The 20510-nt window shown below is 42.6% G+C and overlaps 1 protein-coding gene across 1 annotated transcript in view; it reads right to left on the bottom strand.

Moving 5' to 3' along the window:
- LOC138283491 (transient receptor potential cation channel subfamily V member 1-like) overlaps positions 1–20510 on the bottom strand; it is a 366031-nt gene that overhangs the window by 263437 nt on the left and 82084 nt on the right. The window contains exon 4 of the mRNA XM_069221435.1: positions 2465–2605. Within this exon, the coding sequence (XP_069077536.1) occupies positions 2465–2605 (141 nt within the window). The remainder of the gene's footprint in view (positions 1–2464; positions 2606–20510) is intronic.

Genomic DNA, 20510 nt, shown 5'->3' with positions numbered 1-20510 from the left:
CTCGTGCCAAGCTACCAGAGGGTGGGCACAGGCTGATTTTGGATTGTGTGTGGCTTACCCTGACTAGAGTGAGGGTTCTTGCTTGGACAGAGGGTAACCTAACTGCCAACCAAAAACCCCATTTCTAACAAACGCAAACAGACATTTTTGCGCCTTTGTAAATGCCAAAAAAGATTTTGCTTCAGGTCTGTGTTAAACTCTGATGCAGAGCCTTTGTAACTTTGGGCCTTAATATAGCTCTGTATTTGTGGCAGTCTGGTGGTAAAGTTGCTGATTGCCAAACCCTGAGACCTATGTTCCAGTCCTAGAATTCAGAATGTCCATCATTGAGCTTCTGGGGAAACCTCTTTATCTCCCTCTGCTTCAGTTATCTTATCTGTCTGAAATTAAAAGTACTTAGAAGCATGTTATAAATTGTGTTTGCATTTACTGGGATTTTGCTGTGAGGTAGGGTGACCATCAACACATGGTACCTTGATATCAGCTCATATTAGGAGGTCTGCTGGATTTGTTGAAGTGTAATTCACTCTCAAGATAATTCAGTTTGTTTAGGAGGCTATTCATTTGTATGTGATTTATCAGTGCGACTCTTTTCAAATTAGAGGACTACACTGTCCTTGCTCTCTTAGTCTCCTTGTCCTTAAAAAGGCTGATTCACAAAGGGCCTCCAAACTCGTGGTGGAGGTCCTGCATTCATAGTAGGGGGCCAGCACTTGTGGAGGGACCTCCGCAATGGGTAACAGCAGTACAGAGGTCCAGTCGTGGCTCCCGGATGTTAAAAGGAGTGGGGTGAGGTGGCACGAGCAGGGGGGGAGCAGTAAGGTAGCGAAAATGTTAATAACATTTTTTTAACATTAAAATAAACTTACCTTTACGCTGTGCAGCACCGCGGTCCGCTCCTTTGCTGGCTGGAGGCAGGCACAGGCGAGCACCCTGACCTGTGGCCAATCCTGATGCTGCTCAAAGCAGTGTCAGGATTGGCTGGTAGCGCCCAGCCAGGGTGCTTCCAGGCAGACTAGGAGCCTGTGCAGGCTCTCTCCAGCCCAGCAACACCAGCCCAGCAACAGTGTTGCTGGGTTGGAGAGAGCCCACTGCGCATGTGTGTTTGGCCGGCCCAAGACGGCCGGCCAAACACACATGCACTCTGAGGGAGAGTGCTGAGCACTCCCCCTCACACTCGTCACCCCAGTTGCCCAGCCCCTTTACAAGGAAATGATAACAAACACTGTTTGTTATTGTTTCCTTGTAAAGGTTTTGCAGCTGCCACTGCTGGCAGGGGGGCGACGCTCTTTCGCCCTCATGGAGGAGCCGCCCCTGCAGAGGTCCTGCTATGAGTGCCGCCCCCCCACCACGACTGAAGGGCCTCTGCCGCGAGCAAATGGGACCAAAGCTATATAGTAAAAGAATTTAGCAACTATAAGCAGTACCTTAAAACGGAATCAGAAAGAATAAATACTTAAAATACATTTTCTTATCATTATCCTATCTCTTACATTTGTATACAATTGTGATTTTGAAAATATTGTGAATGAAGGCGCCACCTTGCAGTGCTTGCCCACTGGTTTCATAGTAGTTCCAGATGAGTGTTTCCGCTCCCTCTTATTCCACCGTTTACATTCAGGAAAGTAATGGGCAGCAGTCAACTGGTGGCTCAGGTCCTATTTGTATCTACCCATATAAAGTGGACGTGCTCGACTGCATACGTCTATATTCTGCAGGTTTGCTCCAGTTTTTGTTGAGGTCTCTGGCAGGTTTGTGGTTGACTGCCTATCCAGGCTGATGTTGATGTAATCAGAGGTAGAAGTGGTGATTATCTCCAAAGTCCAAGGGAGTGACCACTGCGTATTAGCCCTCAGCTTGACAGTAATTGGGATTATTATGAAGACTGCAGCCACCAGTACACAGCTGGTCACTGGTTGCAAACACACCCCAAGCCAGATACCCATTTTAAAGGGTTCAGGGTGGGTAAAGGATGTGTTTCCATTTAAAAGTGGCAACTGGATTCAACTGTATTCATTACTTTAAATTCTGCTTTTTTCGTTTCTTTTAGTTGCGCATATTTTACTGATTTACAGATTATGTTATTTTTTATTTTGTTTACAAATATGTTTCATTATTCAACCTTTTAATATGTGATAGCTGTCCATAGATCAAAATAAACATTACCAGCTCTATGTACCTTGCCACTGTATACGTAGGTTTGGCTGATCTTCAAGAGCGCAAGTGTTAAATGGTGTTTTTATATGATGTCTGTGGGAAATTACTTAATGCATTTTTAAACAGCTCTCACTGCCGGGGTCCAAAATATGGCTCTGTGCCCTCTAGCCTGGAAGTAGATCATCCATCTCAATCCTGGCTGCCTTGTGCTCATTGTATACAACTCCAAACCTCTTGGTAGTCAGGCGCAGCTCGTACCATACAGAACATCTGTGTGTGGAAACAGTAGATTGCAGTGAGCGCTCACCAAAATAAAAGCCTGGTTTCCCTTTCAGCTGCCGGAAGAACTCTCCATCTGCCCTGGCGTGGACGTCTGCCCCGTGCTGGATCAGGAGTTCCACCAGATACATGTTCCGCCTCTCAATGGCAATGTGCAGTGCTGTCTGACCTGAGGAAATGCACGAGGGTGTGGTAAGCAAACAGTGCAGAGAGTACAATCGTAGCTGTATTTTAGGTACATTCAGGCATCTACAGATAGCTGAAACTACAAATCTATAGTGCGGCGTCGTGAAACGACATGCAGCTGCTCTGAGAGTGGGAACATCCAGACTGTGGTCCTTCTCCTTGCTGGGACACCTGCAAGGGAAGTGTCCGCCGGCAGTGTGCTCTGCCTCGCTGCTAACTAATTAAAAACTGCCGCAAGGACCATCTTGCGTTGGATGAATCCCAACTAACATTTAAACACCACCTTCTCCTCACTAAAACGCATACTGTATATATATATATCAATTCCATATACTGTCATATTTACATTCACATATTGTTGAAAACTGTTTCTGTACCGTGTAGCAGTTTCGTTTTGTAATACTTTCTGCTGAAATGCTACCATTGTTGCAATATATATATTATATTTTCCACTTTCCACTCTTCCGTCCCAAGCCAGGCTCCTTGGTCACCCTCCCAGGTTTTGAAAGTGCTGGGGGAAATAAATAGTTTACCAGCCGATGACACGGCGCTGACATTTTAGGATCCGCAAACTTAATAGTTGATGTCAACCCTTCTGTTTGACAACAGTTTAAAATAAATCGCTTTGAGATCACGTGCCACACTGCTGTGAAGGGATTTTTGTTACAGTTAAATGACGTTGTACTGATACCATAATAGGTAAGGTGTCCCTGTAATGCTCGGTAGAGTTAAATAAAATGACATCTAGTAATGACCCTGTATGTGACTTCTGGGATTGAAACTATAGATGGCAGAAAAAAAGCCACCTGAGCCTTTTGCCAGTGTAAACCTCCTTCAGGCATTGGCGACAGAAACTGGTGTGTTTTTGCCTGGGCTAACTTGTTTTTTACTTTCAATCCAGAGTAAATTTAAACAGCTTCTGAAACCTGGGTCAGTTTCATCTTTAAATTGGTGTAATATCTTTCTACAACGTAAATATGCAATGGTTCGACATTTTACTTCAGTTTGTTTTGATGAGTCTAATTTATACCAGAGAACCAGAGCAAGCCGAACAGTGCAGAAATCATCACAATAAATTTAGAATAATCGAAGTGAGATTCTAGCACCCAGGTTGACACTCAGTTAGAAATACCTTAGTAGTACTGGCTGAAAAGCTGTAGTGCACGGAAGATATCACAGTGTTGTGTGCCCAAGTCAACATGGGTCACTACTGGTAGGTAGATTTTCCTTGGCCCAGGCAGTGCAGGTGTACCACCGTATCATTTGAAGGAGGAAAATGGGCAGGTGTCATTTTCCAAACTTACTTGAGAAAAGGTCTATGTCTGGAACAGGCAAACCTGCTAGAGACAACAGTTATATTTTTCTGGGTTCCTCTGTCCCGTTACCAGGAGTCAGCACAAATAGATGATATATGGACTAGTACCGATAGAGGTTTGTATTGGATGACAAACTAGTATAGAACATTCACAGTAACAATTGAGAAGATGCAGAAAATTACAGAGACAATGGAGAAGAAGCAGTAAATAAATATTATGAAGGGACAGTATGGCAATTCTGGAGGCTCCATATCCTACTGGGCCTCTGCTAATGAGAATTAGATGTTAGAAAGTCTGCCACATGGAGCGGTAGAATCCAGCACTGTAAATCTATTTTCTAAGGGTGGGCTGCTCTCAGCTCACAAAGCACAGTCTGTGAGAGTCTAAGGGAGTTATCAGCCAGTGTTTGAAGAAGAAACAGACTCCCTGGATGCAACAACATAAATATCTCTGTATCAGAGAGCTCAAGGTGTCTTATGTTTACTGTTTTGCAGGAGTACCCTGAGAAGGTGCCCTCCTAATGTGTGATGCAGCTTATGCAGAATATCAGGGCAATTCTTAGAGTTTGGAAACGCTTCCAGTTTGCCCACCACAGATTGTAGGCAGTGTGGCATTGATATGTTTTATGTCACAACTAGTAAAAAGAGGGTAATTTCAGAAATAATTAATATAATAATTAATATTAATATAACCCCGGGCCTTCGGCATCTTGTTAAAATGTTTTTTCTTCTAAATGTCACTCATAAGTATGACGGAAACTATGGAAAAAACACGAACAAGCGAAATTAAGTCTTGGCACTAATGATCCACCCCTTTTGATGATGAGCCACACAGAATCCACGACTCTTATTACGTTCAGTTTATTGAAGGGAAGGAGGTAAAAACAGTGCAAGAAATAAATGAATATATTGGGCTTTAAAAAAGCAAGTCATGCAGGTACGACTCGAGTAAGGAAATGATGTTACTGTTTTGATAGTGTGGCAGTGAAGCAAATATCACGTATTGGAATGGGTGCTGGCAATCATCTATTTTTCTATTAAATCTAGAACGCTGAGCCAATGTTCTTTCTATTTATTTAATCTTTAATAAGCCTATAATGTTTCTTTAATGACCGCCCTTTGATGTTTATGAACAACTGCAAAATAATATTTGTAAACTGAAACTGCCTCAGGTATGTAGGCTGGATGCCAGGAAGCAGTTATGTTACACTAAAAGACAGATGCACTTGTTACATCAACCGCCCACAATTGAGCAGTCAAGATGCAGTGCATGTCAATGATAGAAAACAAATCTACCAGAGAGAAGCAAGCACAACACAAAACTCAAGCTTCCACACACGTCTCCAATAATCCAATGAGAACGGTCCTTCCAACATAGGACTATGTAACAATACAGAATTCCAGTCACTGAAGTACTACTTTTAATTAATAACTATACAACGTATTTTATACCCACATGACTAGAACACTGTCGGACCATGCTCAGTTAAACCAACGCTCTCAGGGACAAATCTACATACCTTTACTTAGAAATCACCTATATGTGCCATGCTAGATAACGTGTTTAGAGACAGAATTGAGAGAGAATTCAGCGAGTACTTAAAAATAATGCTGATTTGGAGTCCAGACCTGGGATGGTGTGGGAAGCATCGAAGGATGTATTAGGGTTATACAAGAGCAAAATACAACTTAAAAAAATACGGCACCATTTATCCATACAACAGACTAAGGTTAACGCAACTGGCCATTGCGGGACAGACATACTTGCACCTGTAAACGCAGAACACTAAACCTGAAAGACAGGCAACATTTCTGGTGAAAAACGACATAGCAAGGATGTGTGGAGAGGGTGAAAGACCTACGATGACCCTGGCAAGGCTGAAAAAAGCACATGGAGAGCCTCTGAGATAGAGGAAATGTGGAAAGACGCTGGAAACCTGGTACACACAGCCACAGAAATACTGACGCAGCGTTTACTGACGTTTATAGGCGACTATACTATGCAATACTCAATAAATATAGCACATTGTCTCACTACAAGATTTTAAAGATAGGATCGAAACAAACCCCTTAGATATCTTCCTGTATTGCAGATTAAGAGCAATGGTACACTCAGTGTTACTGATTTGCCCCGACAAACCACATCCCCTGACCACGGCCCTCACCACCCCCAATAAAAATAAGTTGCTTACCCATCTCTGCAACCTCACACAGGCAGATAGTAAGGAGGTAGAAATAGTGAGCAGAACAGCTTGGGAGAGAGACTTGGGCAGTTCCCTAACTGATGAGGAATGGTGTTCAATCGCTCCCAGACTGCTTATGTAGCACCTAATGTCAAATATTGCTAAATTAGTCTTAAAATCTTCTCTGGAGTATACCACACAACGTGGCCCTTATATATCGGATGGGGCTCAGGGACAGATCTAGATGTGACTGAAGCAGGGCCAATGCTGCAAATTTCATACATTTGGCTTGGACATCTCTGTTAATACAGGCATATTAGATAAAAGTGATCCAATAACTATCTTAAATGACAAATACTCTGTTACATACATCTATCCTCACCGCCTTACTGGGATATGTGAAAGGAGTCCCACAAATCACCTGCAAACTTACAGCTCAGGCATTTTTACCGGCTAAAAGATGGCTGGCAATCAGAAGGGGGAGAAGCCATTCTCCCCCACCAACCATCGATATACTGGAATGAATAATGGATGAGAAGACGCCGCATCTGAGAGAACTACATGGATAAATCATAGATCTGCTCTCACAATATACCATGATAGGCTTTCATTAAGTGCTGGATGTGATGAGAGCTGAACCACACCCGCTGACACTAGGAAAGCTGGCCATGGTAAAGGTTGCATTGCCATGTTGTGTTTTATTTGCCTTACAATCTTACATTGTCCTATACCAGTACCAGGAATTATAAAATACAAATTACTTTAAAATCACTGGCTTGAACGTTGTAAAAAGTACAACACGTTTTTTATATGTAGTTAATAAGAGTTTTGTTATCAGGCAGGATACATCAGCAGCTCCTATGTGTGAGCACCTGAAGGTTGAGCTTAAGCTTTCAAGATCGAAGCCCTGGGGTGCACCTCAGCTAAACACCAAAGGTGAGATCTGTGCTAGCGGAGCCATGACATATTGTGAAAAGAAGGTAAACGTATGAGCTGACGTCACTGCATTGTTCGAAGGATATGGATCAGCTCATGTCATAGTGCGATGTGGCCTACATATCCCGCGCACTAACTCTTAAAGCCGGTGTGACGTTGACTCTTCCAGGCAGCGAGTATTGTTTATTAAACAAGCATTTCAGAACCAGAACAGAGCACCCGGGGCAAGGAAGAGGCAGTTGTGAAAGGAAACAGAGGCAGGGGCAGATAGGGAATGATGACATAGAAGAAGAAGAGAAGCCTATTGTGATCCTTGTTTTCAAAATGAACAAAGTGCTTATCGCAAATATGTTTTATATAAGTAGAATATATGTCAGGTATTATTTTTAATAAAATAAATATTTATTTTTATGTAGTGTTTTTCCGCATAAAAATACTTTTGGTAAAAAATAAAATCCGACAGTTTTATTATGTATTTTACATGCATAAGAACTACCTGATGATCTCATTCATCGTGGTTCTTTTGCGGGATAATCCTTTTTGGCAAGATGGATTTGGTGCCAATGGGCCCTGCCAGCTGCTACTACTCCTGAAAACAATCTATGTGGTACCCTACAATAGAAGCACTGCCTAGGAGACAGTACAGTACATTCAGTGGCCAAGCACATGATCACGAGAGCGAAATACCCCTCTGGTCAGATCCGAGATGTGATCAACACGGTTTCAAAACAATGGTTGAAGGGGGGTGGGTGTCAAAAACAAACAAAAATTGAAGGGGCAAACCCAAAGTTTACTCTCTGTTTATTATTCAAAAGACATCTAGCAGACAACACGAGCTGACGAGCCAGACTTAAAAACCTCCCCGACTCAATAAAAACTATAAACAATCCTACCCAAAAATCCCAATTTGAGAAAACAATGCTTAAGTAAACAAACTAGGCTTTAAATCCCCAATGCTGCGCACTGTAGGGTATTGCATTTGACTGTAGACTGTAAACATCACACACTTGCACTCAGAAGCTGCCAAAAAAATTATTACACATATTGGCAGATCTGATGCCACAGTAATTGCTTAAATGTATTGCTGTTTTATCACAAGATTTCCATACATGACAGTAATAGATTGCATAATATTTACGTTTTATTAATGTTGTACTACGTTATATTATGTTTTGTTATGAATTATGTGCTCGTAATCGTAGCTGTTAGGACACTGCCGCTCAAAGTGTCATGCCGCAGAGCTCCCTGTGAACTTACATGCTCGATTCCTACATAACCACATTGGATGCTGTAAGGCTTTCTACCCAGCCACCTAAGTGAGAAACCAATTGTCGGTGGCGAGTCATTTTTATAATCGAATTCAAAATTATTTCACCTCTGACAGCCAAAGAACACCCTACTCCAAACTCCCTACTTAAGTACATCAGTCTGAAATGCTTTAAGGCATGTTCCACTGTAGCGCCACTTGTACAGTGAAACAAACTATATCTAGCATTCCCAAACAGTGGATGGACCTAGAAGGCAAGAACGTGAATGGGTACCACAGCTCATCTATAGCTATGCCATAACATTCAGTATGTACGACAGAATTCTGTCTAATATAGCATTGTATCGTATATCCCAAGGATCCAAATGGACAAAGGTTTTGACCAATATCGTAAAAACACTGGATTTTGGGTAAGTTAGGAACAAAGTAAGCATATATGCATGGGTGGCTATGTGGCCGGAATTAGCAACATTGCACTATAACAGAGAAATTTCAAACATTTTAACGAAGTTGTTGAAGCAGCTGGAAGTGGAGGGACCAAAAATAGGAAAGTCATAGCTGGAACTGAAGACAGATAGACCACAAAGTCAGTGTTAAGCATTATCAGGAGGAGACTATCAATTACTCATCAACAAGAACAGCGGAGTGGCAGTAAGATTGTCGCTGATGGTGTCGCTGGGAAGTGGTGAGGGCTATGGGGGGGATTTACTGGAGTGTATGTGGTGTGCCCGGCGATATGTGCAATGGTGATGACCGTGACATGTCTGTAGCATTTCTTGGTGACAGCATCCCGAGGTGTACAGGTGTGTCAGGTATGAGCATGAGGGTTAGAGGTAAGAGCTTTTTTGGAATTGGTTATACATGTTTTCTGTGGTAGGTGAATCTTCTGCAGTGATTCCCTTTATTTGTCTGTGGACCATATGGCTTTGGTTTGAGATCTTGCTTGAGCCGACTCGTGTTTAAGGGTGCTTGTAAATTGTCTGGTTGGTCTTAAGAGCACAGTGTAACCTATACTATAGCTTTTCCACCTGCATTTAGTTTATGGAGGGGTCGGAAACATGGTATTTCTCAAGCAGGACTGCCTCCTGACTTTAAGATGGTGGTAGTCTCATGAGATACATGTTTAAAGGGCTCCTAGGGGAAGGAGGCACCTGTTTCCAATCTCAGCTTGTATAGATGGTGTGCTGTGTTACATTGTTGTAATCCTTATGCTTGCCTCTGAACAAGAGGAGCTTGTGATTAGGGATAGTTTTTTTGCAATGGGGAAGCATGGAAAGAATGTTCCTGAAAAGCAACAGCTAGATGATCTGATGTTCCCTTAATAATTAAGAAGATGAAAGGTCACAAACTTGTACTTTAGGAAACATTCAGAAAGCAAAGGAGTCTCCATCTTCTCCCAAGTGTCCTAGATTGAATTCTCCTGATTCACATAAGGATGTGAAGGGGTAAGTGGTTAAGGGCAGGTGTGTCCAAGGCACGGAAGAGAGAGAGATGTTACAACTTGTCATACAGAATTTGGCTTTCCTCAATACCAGTCTAGGAAGTGTAAGAAGATTTGTTTCTCTTATATCAGAGGAACTAGCCAGACTGCTTACCTCATCATGGAGTTATTAGGGATGACCTCAAAAATTAATGGAAGGAGGTTGAAAAACATTTCCGATTTTTCTGGCCAGACACTATCGATTTCAGGGTTTTGCAGATGAATTCCCCTTAGTTGTGACAATAGAATCCCTGAAAGCTGACTTGTCACAGAAAACAATCATCTTAGAAGAGGCTTTGCCTTTAGATTCACTGGAAAAGTGGGAGAAGTTAGCTGTGAAGATACATCTAATTTTGTGGTTTGAGTATCAGCTTACATCAATTACACTAGCCAGTCTGTGCTGATAGATTTTCAGAAGTTGGTAGAGCAGATGGACTAGGGTTCAGACTTAACGACTGCGTAGTCCATGATGGAACAACATGAATGATTTTTGTTGGTTGTTTCATTTGATTTGTTTGATACAGTGGCAGCTCTGGTAGGGTTAGCTATTGGTGCCAGCAGGCATATCTGAAAGATGGCCTAGAAGGCTGATGCAACACAGAAGAATTTACTAATGCACTGTGGGAGCCAACCCACAATATTCATCTGTATCCCAATATTTTGAACACCCCAATTCTTACCCAATAAATATTCACCCATTTGCAAATGGTTTTGAAAATGCTACTGCAGAACCCCCAGCTATTTATTTTTAAATAATCACTTAATCCCCATTAGTCACTTTATTAATCAGCCATTAGTGTTTTGAAGGCTTCATCCTCTTAGTTAATCAGACATTCTCCTCCATCTGCTTCATCAGTGAATACACTTGATCCCAGCAACCATCCAGTTCCAAGCCCATCAATCTCTTTTCCTTGAAGAATTATCTTCACTACTTCAATTCTTAATATTTCTAGTATGCTTTCTAACCATACTTTATAGTAATTAGTTTTAATAAGAAAAATAGGGAAATTGCACAATATTATTATTATAGTTGTTAGGAGAGCTTGTAAAACTCCACCACCAAAACTACTTAGCCACTCACCTACCTTTCCAAACCTCTAATTGACCCAAGATCCTATAGCTTTCCAAAATCCTGGTTCATTTAATGGCTTAATCTCATTAATCAGATTGGTTATGGTAGTAATTTGTGTTAATCACTCCACTATAATTCGGTATGTACGTACAGCACTTCTTTGTTTTAATTACTTTACAGACACAACTCTCCTGCACCGAGTGTACCTAAAGAAAAACAATTCAGCATCACCATTACTCAATATAACATCTTAAAGCATATACACCCGTTTCTGTGACTTATTAGATATTTTGATGTTTTTTCAAATTGACTATAACAAATTTTGCTCTGATGTCACCTTTGGACATCACTGAATAATCTTAGTACCCAATTGTTTTTTTGTGAAATAATTCCCTTTTCTCATTTAAATCTGGTAAAGAAGCATCTTCTAATGTCTCTGTGTTAGAGTACAATGCATAGGCAACTCTCAATCCTCCACATCGGTCTCTCAGACAGGAACCATCTACAAACATTGTCATATCTGACAATTTTAATGGAACTTCGTTTATGTCTGGTCTAAGTTTTGTGCATAATTTGGTCACTTCAATAAAATTGTGGTTCAATTAATCATTCGTTCCCCTACCTCTGTCCTCACATTTGTCTGAAATCAGAAGCAGTGTTGCTGGATTCAAACATTATGGGGGTCATTACAACATTGGCGGTTAAAGGCGCTTACCGCCGTGCAGAAGACCGCCAATACACCGCCGCTGCCGTGGAATTCCACCACAGCTATTATGACACACATCTCGGAATCCGCCGAAATTCAGACACCCACACAAGTCCGCCACACCAAAGGTCAGTGTTAAACTGGCGAAAACAAAACCTCCACCTCCACGCCAACAGACACACGCCCATGCTATTACCACACACGAATCCACGCGGCGGTCGTTCAACCGCGGTATTCCATTGGCGGTACACACCGCCGCACTCAAAATACACACATGTTTCCAAAACACCGCCACATTGGACAATTCAAAATACAGACATCTGATACACATACAAACAACACTCCCACACACCCAACACAATATAAAACACACACCCACATCACCCACAAACCCCTACGACCAAAAATTAGAGACGAAGGCCAGAGAGAGAGCACAGAATAGACAACCCCACCACACAGAGGCACACAACACCATCACCCACACAACATCCACGCACCAAACACCACACACCACTACACATCACCACACTCAACACCACATACACCACCCCACACATCACCTACACCACCCCATGTCACGCCAAAGACACCCCCGGTTTTCCTAGGAGGAGCTCAGGGTCATGGTGGACAACTCACAGGGGACCCAGGGGGATTGCAGAGTCAGCTGTGACTCCTCCAAAGGTAGGGAAGGGCCAGAAGAAGTCTGCACAGCCTGGTGTGAGCATCACGGCGGAGAAGGGCGGCATCCTTCCCGGCGGCCGGGAAGCCTCTGCCAGCACTGTCGTCACTGGTCAGGAGACCACCGCCATAGGCATTGCCCAGGAGGGCCCAAGTATCGTCACTGGTCAGGAGACCACTGCCATAGGCATTGCCCAGGAGGGCACAAGTATCGTCACTGGTCGGGAGACCACCGCCAGAGTCATTGCCCAGGAGGGCCCAAGTATCGTCACTGGTCCGGAGACCACCGCCATAGGCATTGCCCAGGAGGGCCCAAGTATCGTCACTGGTCAGGAGACCACCGCCAGAGTCATTGCCCAGGAGGGCACAAGTATCGTCACTGGTCAGGAGACCACCACCAGAGTCATTGCCCAGGAGGGCCCCGGCAGCCACAGCCCCGCTGGGCAATGAGGGACCGTCATGCCACACACCAATGCACAGTCCAGAGACCGCCATGGCAAAGCACCGCTGAACAGTCCAGAGACCGCCATGGCGAAGCACCACTGAATAGGGCATGCACCGCTGAACAGGGCATGCACCGCTGAACAGTCCAGAGACCGCCATGGCAAAGCACCGCTGAACAGTCCAGAGACCGCCATGGCAAAGCACCGCTGAACAGGGCATGCACCGCTGAACAGGGCAAGCACCGCTGAACAGTCCAGAGACCGCCACGGTGATGCACCGCTGAACAGGGCATGCACCGCTGAATAGTCCAGAGACCGCCATGGCAAAGCACCGGTGAACAGGGCATGCACCGCTGAACAGGGCAAGCACCGCTGAACAGTCCAGAGACCGCCATGGCAAAGCACCGCTGAACAGCAGGGCAAGCACCGCTGAACAGTCCAGAGACCGCCATGGCGAAGCACCGCTGAACAGGGCATGCACCCCTGAACAGGGCATGCACCGCTGAAGAAGGAAAAGACCGCCACATCAAGCATCGTTATCCCATGTGCAGCTGGGACAGTGACGGGACAGGAACTGTCACGGGGAGACTAATCCAGTCTGGGCACCATTCCCCCTCCAGAACCAGTGGAGAGATCCATCCACTACCTCTGTCCTTCACAGGATGAAGCACTCTGGGCACCAGTCCCCCTCCAGAACCAGTGGAGAGATCCATCCACTACCTCTGTCCTTCACAGGATAAAGCACTCTGGGCACCAGTCCCCCTCCAGAACCAGTGGAGGCTGTTATCTACTTGAGAGACTTTGGCTTTGCACTCCCCAGGATTGAACAGTGGGCAACCCACCCACTGTAGAGACTTGTGAGACTGTGGCTTTGCACTCCCCAGGATTGAACAGTGGGCAAACCACCCACTCTAGAGACTTGTGAGACTGTGGCTTTGCACTCCACAGGATTGAACAGTGGGCAAACCACCCACTGTAGAGACTTGTGAGACTGTGGCTTTGCACTCCCCAGGATACATCAATGGGCATGGAGCCCCGTCGTGGATGTGGCGTGGTGCTGTAATCCGGCTGAGGTGCCCCCCCTTCCCTTCCCCCTGAAGTGCCTGTTGTTTTTCTCTCTGATGCCCCAGCAGTGTTCTCTCCGTTTGTGGACAGGTATCTTGTGTGGGCCTCGCCCATGCATTTTTGGCCTAGTGGTGCACGGACATTGAGATGTGCATATCTGCACTACTTCTCGTAATGTATATACCTTTGTATGAGTTTATATATATCTGTATATATTTGACACATGTATTTTGATACATTACAATGTTTGAACTGATTTCGTTTTGTCTTTGCATTCTTCCGGGGGGGGGTTGTGGGTTGTTACTGTGATGTTTGTAAATGCATTGGTGTGTGTGTTGTAATATGCGAGGGTGGGGGTGGGGGCGTTGCGTGTGTGTCCCCCTGACTTTTGCCTCCCCTATGTCGTAGGTGCAGTACTCACCGTTGTCTTCGCCGCTGCCTGCACTGGTCTTCGTAGATGAGTAGGAAGAGAAGGGCAGGTAGGATTTGTAATTCCGGCTCCATGGTGTCCTGCTTCCTTGTGGGATGTGTTAAGGTGAGCGTTTTCCCATTGCAGAAAATGTTTCGGCAGTGTTTTTATCCACGGTGAATCCGCCCCGGAAAAGGTGGCGGATTGGCGGGTTGTGATACTATGGGCGGTAAATTGTCTTCCGCCTGTCTGTTGGCGGTGACCGCCGCACTGCTTGTCTGTACCGCCGTGGCGGGCGGAGTGTTAAAGTGGCTGTCTTTGTTGGCGGTTTCCACCACGGTCATGATTCCCTTTTTTTGTCAGCCGGCCTGTTTGCGGTATTACCGCACCTTTAACACCGTCCGCCAGGGTTGTAATGACCCCCTATATCTTCAAATAGAACTATTCTCTATTCAGAGAAACAATTGCTCATACCATGTTAATCTGATATTTGACATGTGTGTATTTTTGCTCTTGTTAATAGAATTTAAAATGAATTCGAGGCATAGACAATTAAAGTATGGCCCATTACAATTCCTTCACTCTATTCAATTGCCAGACAAACTGCTGCAACCGATTTTAGACATCACAGCATTTTACAAGTAGATCCAACACTCCTTGAAGAACATGACACTCGGCAAATGAGTTCTCCATGTATTTGTGTAAATACTAAAAGTGCACATCCATCTTTTCATTGCAGAATAAGTAGAACATTATATTGTAATCAGGCATCCTGAATGAAGGCATATGACACAAGCTCTCCGCCAATTTCTTAAATGCTTCAAAGCACTTGTCATTCAATGGTAGTGGATATTGTACATCATTACAGGTTAGCCTTACTAAAGGCTTGGCAATCAGGGAAAGGTTTGGGATCCATTGTAAACAATCCCCAACAAGTCCAAGAAACATCCGAACCACCCCCTGAGTGGTCGGGGGACTTATATTCAAAATTGCAGAAGAGCATTCTTTTGAGACCTTTCACACATCTTTTTCAATATGGTAGCAAAGATGAATAACCTCCTTTTCATGATACTGCATTTTCGCTGGGGAGACTTTATGTCTGTTCTTGGCCAAACTAGCCAACATTACAATGGTATGTATGTATATATATATATATATATATATATATATATATATATATATATATATATATATATATATTATTATATATTATTATATATATGTATATATATATATGCATATGTAGATATATATATATATATATATATATATATATTGGACTAGTATTGAGTTACATGGCAATTTAAAGGTTTCAAATCCTTCTTTAGTATTTGTGAGACAATTGACGGACTCTTCTGTATAGCATTGTGGGATCCTACACCACACAAGAATGTTCATCAAAAACTGAAAAGCAAAAAAGAACTGAGAATCCTCATGCAATGGTATTGAAAGCCTCTCTTGGAATCTGAAACAATATTACTGTTGAATTCTGTACCACTGGACAACAAGGCACCACAATTTTATTAATTTTTCAAAGGTTTTGCACGATTTTCCTTTTGCTCTTTGGCTTTTTAATTCCCATCACTGGAGAACTGCAAGGACTACCAAGCACTTCTCAAAGAAGTCCCTGCTCAATCTGTTTCTCAATTACTGGTTTCATTCCCTCTTCAGACTCTTTAGCTAGTATATATGGTTTAGTTCTAGGAAAAATCACATCAGGTTTTACCTTAATCTTCACTGGCTCTGCTGTTTTGATCAGCCCAATTTCTTTCTGAGTGATATCCCATATATCTTCTCTAACTGAATGTTTTAAATCTGGAGGTATGTCTTCTCTTGTCAAAACTGGGTCATTTCTCCTCTGGCGACTTCTGAACTTAGTTTAAAAAATGAATCCTCATATTATGTTTCTACAGCAATGCCATCTGGGGTACAACAAATAATGCAATTCATCCTGCCAAGAAGAGCCCTTCCAAACACATTCATTAGGCTTGAATTACACAATATAAATTGGTGTTTATTTTTCATCTGTCATACTTTGCATATTACCAATACCTACAGCTTGGACTTCTCTTCCAGAGAGGGGTAAGTTTGGGACTTCCACAGAGCGAACTGTAGAACAGGTAGCCCCTGTACCTATCAGAAATGAAACAGTATAGCCATAGACTTCATTGTCGACATATGGGCCTCTCTGCTCTATCTCCAGAGCTGCTGCAAGTAAGCTAACCCCTAGGTACCATCACTGTGAACCTCTTTGTGACATTTCATCAGTAAGAATGACAGCATTCTGCTGACAGCCTGTATTTTATGGCATTTTATTTCTCAAGTGTTGTTGCGTTTCTGACACTATCAGCACTGGCATTCAATTATTTTTCTGGCTCTGGGTAGTCTTTTCAAAGTTCTGCATATTCTCCATCATTGTATTTCTCTGTACCGCTTGAACTTTCTCTGAATTATTTTGAACCCTGTCTTGATTCTGTCTATATTCCCTTTTCCGGTGCCCATTCCAACCAAAAATATGGCAAGTCATGTTCTTCTTCAACATCTCAACAATTCCATTCGTTCCATCAATTTAACCTCCTTGCATCCATGGATTCCTCCCATTCATACCATTTAGCACAAAATTTCTATTTGAACCCATTTGATTAATTGATCCCTTTTCAAGTTGTTTATTTTGAGCAATCATCAGTTTTTCTTCTCAAGATAATCACTGCTGTTCTTTGCCAGTTTCAAATAGTCTTTTAACAAAAGCAGGCTTGAAACCCCCAACAACATCTTTCTCTGGATTTGCTATGTTTTTAAAACACCTGCATCAATATCTCATAAAAGAAGTGTACTGATTCTTTGGGATCCTGTGTTGTTCTCATATTCATTTCCCAATGTATATCCCTCTATGGAATTTGTTTTTCAAATGCTTAATCACTGCCTTGGACTTCTCAGCTACATCAGCAGATAGTGTATTATTAGGACCATGTCTAGCTGATTCCTGCAGTGGTCATCTAACAGCTACCTTGCAAGCCAACCACAAATCTCCAGAAACAACAGTCTCAAATAATGCATTTAAATCAGTCCACAACATCAGAGAAAAATATGTCAACATATTGTATTGTATTGTAATCGTATTTATATAGCGCTTACTACCCCTGATGAGGCGTCGAAGCGCTTTTCGATGAGTAGCACGCTACTCCGGAACCCAACAAGAATTAGTGATGGATTAGTATAGTTAAATAATGAGTACAGTTTTAGTATTATTATGAGTTAATTTGAGCTGCGGATATGAGAGTTTGTTAGTTAGATTGACTGGAGTAATGGAGGAGTGGAGGAGGAAAGAAATCCAGAAGTGTTAATTGGGAGTATATCCTTCATTTACTCAACCCAAAGGCTTGGGATGTGTAAAGGGGGGCGGAGGGGGAGGAGTATGTGGAAGGGTTAGGGAGAGCATAGTAGCAGGGTGAGATGTATGCAGGAGAATTTAGTAGGGTTGTGTGGGAGGTCACAGAGGCAGAGTGAGGTTTGGTGAGTTAGATGTGGAAGTGGAGGGAAGAGCTTAGGCAGAGATATTTAGGAGATGAAAGTGGTAGAAGGGATTTGGGATGAGTCAGAGTGAGAATGGAGGATAGTTTGATAGAGACATGACATAAGAGTGATGAGTAGATAAGTGTGATAAGATGAGAGCAGGAATTCATAGATATCTGGTATAACAACCCACCCAGGAGCCATGCAATGATCCACGAACATGCCAAGCACAGAAACAACATATACACATACACACACACACATGAATACACACACATATGCACATACAATACATAATTAGAATCATGGGTAAAAAATACTTAGTCAGACAGGTTTAAAGAGTATGTGTGTATTTTATTGTTATGACATAGTAGCAATACATATTTTCCAAAGAAACTATAAATAAATAGAAATATACATATAATCTGAAAAAAATATTTATCCACATAGGCATATGCAGTTCATAGTTGTTTGAAAAAGGTGGTTATGAAGGAAAGAGCCAACTCTTGAGTAGTTTTCTGAAGACAAGAAAGTTATCTGTGGCTCTTATAGTTGGGGGTAATGAATTCCATAGTTTGGCTGCTTGGACGGAGAAGGATGTACCACCTATAACCTTTTTCTTGTATGGTGGTGTTCTAAGGCGGGGTGCCAATCTTGAGCGGAGGGTTCTTTGTTGGATGTATTTGGTAATTTTCTTTCTGATAAAAAGCGGTCCTGTTCCATGTATAGCTTTGTGGGTGATACAAAGCAGCTTGAAAGTGCATCTTCTGGCAACGGGTAACCAGTGTAGTGCTCTCAAGGCAGGGGAGATGTGGGCTTGCGGCTTTATATGTAGTAGTAGCCTGGCTGCGGAATTCTGGATACGTTGTAGAGCTGGGAAGAAAATGTTCAGTCTAATGCTGGCGCATTGGGAGAATTCATAAGGTGAGGAATCCACAGGTAGTTGTATCCATCAGAATATCATTGTGTTTAGCTAGTTTGAAAACCTGCCAAATCTTTATCTGGTTCTCTAGCACCCAATCTCCTATTTTTTATATAGAAGATGCTAGTTAATTTGCTGCAGTCATTGTTTATTTTTTATTTATCACCCTGCCTTCTCCCTCTCAAGAATGATTGCATAATGCACAGTACCATTAGCGCTCAAATTTGAACAGTCTGTTCGCACTAAGGATGTAATTCCAATCCTAAATCCACCCCCCCCAAAGCTGCCTCTTTAGGGTTGAAGCTTGTTTTGTTATCAAGGTAATGTTTTTTTCTCTGTCCTTTAAAATGCACCTCTAACAGGTTGAGGAAGGAGACTCTAGTGCTCCGACTTCTGTAACCTCATCTTTTAAGTTCCTGTAGTGAATGGCAAGGCCATTCCGTTACCATAAACTCCCCTCATGACAAGTAAGCTTGCCACATACATTTTGTGGGAAGTGTGAAGGGTTCTTTGTGCGAGGATTACCTTGCACGTTGTGCTTAAGAGCACATTAAGTTTTCAGAACAGTGCATCCCGTTCGGCCACAGCTTACAAAATGTCAGCACAAAGCATCTTTAACCATAGGAAGGCATTTACATTTTCTTCATCATTGTATAGAGCTGTGATACCCTGTCCTTCACAATTCTTGTTTCACTCTTCCTCATTAAAAGTTCACGTTTGTCACGATGATCTTGTAGAGCTCCTTGCTCAGTGGTATTTTGTGGCAGGGTTGAGCAAATTATGTGGCAAAAAAATCCACTTGTCCATTTACAATGCCAATAGATGTAACTCTCGCAAATGAAAGACGTTTTGCATTGCAGATGCTTTTTTTTTTTTTTACATTAGATTAGCCCTCAGCTTTCTTTGATTTGTTGGCTGGTATGGGTAGGATAAAGTGTGGTAATTTGGCAAAGCACCCCAAAGAGACAGAAGCATGGCACAAACAGAGGGCGACAGAATACAGAAGCCCTATTACTGAAGGTCAAATGTCGATGGAAAAAGTACATGGGGTGAAACAGTGGATAACAGTGAAGTCTGATTGAGCAAGAAACCGGATAAGGTGGGAATGGATGAGGTGAGACTGGATCAAGGATGACGCAATGCATGGAGAATGAGAAAAAGGTTGAAAATAGAATTGTATGTATTTGAGTCGTAATGCATTTCCCAAAATAATTAATTTTCTAATCAGAAGGAAGACATCAGAAGACAGTGGTCAGATGCTTTGAGACGTGACAGGAGAAGGTTGGATTAGTATTGTATGGTGAAAAAGAAAGAGAAGTACCAGCTTCGGATAAATAAAATAACTCATAGGGCATATGATATTTCAGAAAAAGTACCACAATCTGGTTTAGAGTGACAGATGGGGTTACAAAAACACTGGAAAGAGAAAACAAGGATGTAATGACAATGTTTCTAGCGTTTGTTGTGTACTGCTCTATGATAATTGAGTATTTGATGATATCAATGAAAAATTATACAAAATTTGAATAAAGTATGGAACGTTGAAATGTGGTTGGATGAAAGGTATTGTTAAGGACTCAGCACCCTATCATTCTGAGGAGAGGCAGTCCTTTCTAGGTATTTATTATTTAGTTAGTTTGCCATCCATCTGTACATGTTTGTCCCCACAAAATGTGTGGCACTCTCAAAAACTGTATAGCACCGTTTCCCCTTAAAATGTTGGGTGAATAACTAATTTCTTGAGCATATGGTGCCTTGTGCTATTGGGACTTTCTCAATGAAGTCCAAGGCCCTCATTATGAGCGGCCCATTTCATGCTGGTATAGTCAGTAAGCGCCTACTTTTGCGTAAAGGTGGACTCAACTTGTACCAATAAAAGGCTGGATTTAGGAACACAAT

This window comes from Pleurodeles waltl, chromosome 3_1 (assembly GCF_031143425.1).
Source record: "Pleurodeles waltl isolate 20211129_DDA chromosome 3_1, aPleWal1.hap1.20221129, whole genome shotgun sequence".
NCBI lineage: Eukaryota > Metazoa > Chordata > Amphibia > Caudata > Salamandridae > Pleurodeles > Pleurodeles waltl.
The sequence above is the reverse complement of the archived record's forward strand: the minus strand, read 5'-3'. Positions and strand labels throughout refer to the sequence as shown.